Genomic DNA, 3,138 nt, shown 5'->3' on the forward strand with positions numbered 1-3,138 from the left:
ATCACGGTGGTGGTCGGCCGCCATTGCCAGCGGAGCCACCTGGTTGCGGATCCGCGACGAGAAGGGGATGCAAGGGGGTTTGCGCGAGAGGGGTGGTTAAGGAGAAATCGCGTATTGACGCGTCTGCGTGGTCACGTCGGCGCCGTAAAGGGTGCATCGTGGAGGGGCGGGAGACCCTGGTGGTGACGCGGAAGGTGGTGGGAAGTCGAGGGGGAGAGAGGGAGAGGGAGAAGAAGAGAGAGAGAGAGAGAGAGAGAGAGACGTACGCGCTCTGAAAAGCTCTCTTGGGCCAGCTTCGATCGCTCAATATATTCCAACCCCTCGCCGGACGGGAGCGCCCGAGAGCAGCGCGGCTCCTCCAGAGACGGGGGCACGACGACGAATCGACCATTCCTTCCTTTGCGCCCTCGCCCGCGGAGCTGTTCGATCGCGGTCGCTTGAGCGTCGTTCCGGAGGAGCGCCGGAGGAAGGAAGTCCTCAGCCTACGAGAGGGATCACAGGACGCGCGCGCGCGGGCTGGCAGTTGGCGTTTTCTGCTCTCGTTCGTCTCTTAAACAGAAATTCCGCCCTTTTTTTCCTCACCCATCGAGAACTCACCCTTTCCCTATTTATCTCTCTATCTCGCGCGCGGTTATCCATCGGGAATTCGTCGTCGTATAAAGCGAGATGGAGGGCAAGAAGGTCGAGCAGTATTACATGCCGCCGCCGAAGCTCGGAAAATGGGAGGGTTTCCGGGTCTTCGTCTGGAACTCCGAGACGGGACAGTTCCTGGGGCGCACTGGCGCCAGTTGGGGTGAGTTCTAAGTATTTTTTGTAGAGCGTTTAATGTATGTCACATAGCTCGCGTTCCACATTATTGAGTCCTTGTGCCTTCCCGACCCGCCCCTCTCTTTATCCGCGAGATCATTTCCCTAGAAAGACAAAGTATTGACTTTAATTATTAAAATTCGATTAATCATAATGTTAGTTAAGACGTTGTTCTATGTCGTAAAGCGACGATGGAGTGTATAGAGTCGTGAAAAATTCTATGACGTAAGAAGGTATGAATACGTTGGAAAAAGTATTAGGTCATAGACGGTTAGACATTTTTGCATTTGATACCGCCGTTGCACAGTAGTTTCATTTTATACTTGAAAATATATTCTTAAAAGAATATATTTTCAAGTATAAAAAGTTATTTATATATAAAACTAATGTGGCTTTGATTAATCCGTGCATGGAAGTAGATTGAGTCGAGAAAAGTGAATTAACTACATATATAAAAAGAATATTACGTTATTTCTTTTTTATATTAATTTATATTTATATCGTCTTTTATTTCATCCGTAATAATTAAGTAGGTAAAAAGAGATTACAAATATTCTATATATTCTATTGACATTTTATATTACGACACAATTATGGGATGTATATTTGTGAATAAAATTATTCGAATCATTTTTTAGACTAGCATCATATTTTTAGCTTTTCTTATAGAAGTATAGTGGACACTCTATATATAAAACGTCCGAAACAATGTATTTTTAGCATTAAAGTCTAAGCAAGATAGCGATAGATAGATCAAATATATTAGAACTAGACATTTATGGAAATATAAAATATTAAAAAAATTATTTTATTAATTATTATTAATCTCTCACACGTGTAATAATTAATACTTTTCCATAATTTTTCATTTTAATTCTCTTCGATCCAATCTCACTTCCTTTGAATTACGTTGGAATTAGAATCGAAAGAAAATTGACATTAATGCAATTTTTGCAAACTTTCGAATAAAAAAAATAAAAAAAAGACACGTACTTAACTGTCAAAGTGATACTTTGACATATTAAGTTGATGACTTTATATATGTCTTCATTATTATGTATTTTTTTTTATTTTAGCATGTTATATTTTTATTATAAAAGTTGATGAAGTGATATTTTTAATAATATTAATTTTAGAGAGAAAGAGTGGGGGAAAAGTTTCAATTGATACGAGTATCAAAGGTTGTATCTGCCTAAGAGAGTCTCTTATTACGTAATAATACATATACATATATAAAAGATAATTGTGTTTACGCCGACTATTGATGGTAAAACTACGTGCTGGTGTATCATATATTTTGAAAATTTTATCATTGTTTATTATTATATCAATTTTTATTTTTGCAAAAACAACGACATTTAAAATAATTTAATGTGCATGAAAATCTGAATTCACACATTACAATATCCTATAATTATGACAAGTTTATTTAATTTGAAATTAAAATTTGTCATTATGGTTGTTTATAAATATCAACGTGCATATTAACATATGTCTGTTTAATTTTACAAACAAATCCAATTTGTAATAATAATATTGAAATATTTGTCCACAGAAATTTGCAATATAGAGAAAATATATAAATAAAAGTTGCACATCGAGATTTATCATAATTAGCATTATTCTTTGAAATTGATACGAGATTTTTATTCTTCGATTGTTACTATTCGGACTTTTGCTCTCTAAAAATGATTATCAATATTACTTTCTAACATTCAGTATTGAAATTCGCTTATATATTAATTAATATCCAAAATTAAATCGTTAAAAATTATGTAATTTACATTACATGCTTTTTTAGTTCAAACATGAATTAATTTACAACTTCAAATAACATCGTGTCTTGATATCATGTTATACAAAACATGTACAGAGGCACAAAATTTATCCAACGGCGAGCTGGTTATGTAAGATGTAAGACATAGGTTCCTCAATCGGAAGTTATACATGGCGTTTTGCATTGCATTGTGCATATTATTATTTACTGATCGTGAAATATACAGTGATCCAAAAAAAAGTTGCAAAAAAATTCGGAATACACTTTAATTGAAATTCAGATCCAACTATTCGTTCGTTTGATTACGTTATACACTGTTTATGAAAATTAAGTAGTAGTCTAGAAATTAGAGAAAGAAGAGAGAAGATCCCTTTGTTCGTTTTATTTTTATTTTAAATAATTTACATAGACTAAAATTTTTTTTTCCTGTATGTATTGAGATAACCTTCAGGCTGGCTTACATGTCAATGATATGATATATTAGTCAGGCGGAAAATGGTTTTAACATAGAAAATTGTTACTGTCTGCATATGTACGCAATATATATATATATA

At 35.1% G+C, this 3,138-nt stretch overlaps 1 protein-coding gene across 1 annotated transcript in view; it reads left to right on the top strand.

Annotated features, from left to right (window-relative positions):
* Window positions 1–296: 296 nt before the first annotated feature.
* LOC115243961 (sodium/potassium-transporting ATPase subunit beta-2-like) overlaps window positions 297–3,138 on the top strand; it is a 12,921-nt gene continuing 10,079 nt past the window's right edge. Inside the window, exon 1 of the mRNA XM_029821291.1 lies at window positions 297–793. Coding sequence (XP_029677151.1) covers window positions 667–793 — 127 coding nt within the window. The 5' untranslated portion in view covers window positions 297–666. The remainder of the gene's footprint in view (window positions 794–3,138) is intronic.

The sequence above is a fragment of the Formica exsecta genome, unplaced genomic scaffold (genome assembly GCF_003651465.1).
Source record: "Formica exsecta isolate Colony F162 unplaced genomic scaffold, ASM365146v1 scaffold768, whole genome shotgun sequence".
NCBI classification, from domain to species: Eukaryota; Metazoa; Arthropoda; class Insecta; order Hymenoptera; family Formicidae; genus Formica; species Formica exsecta.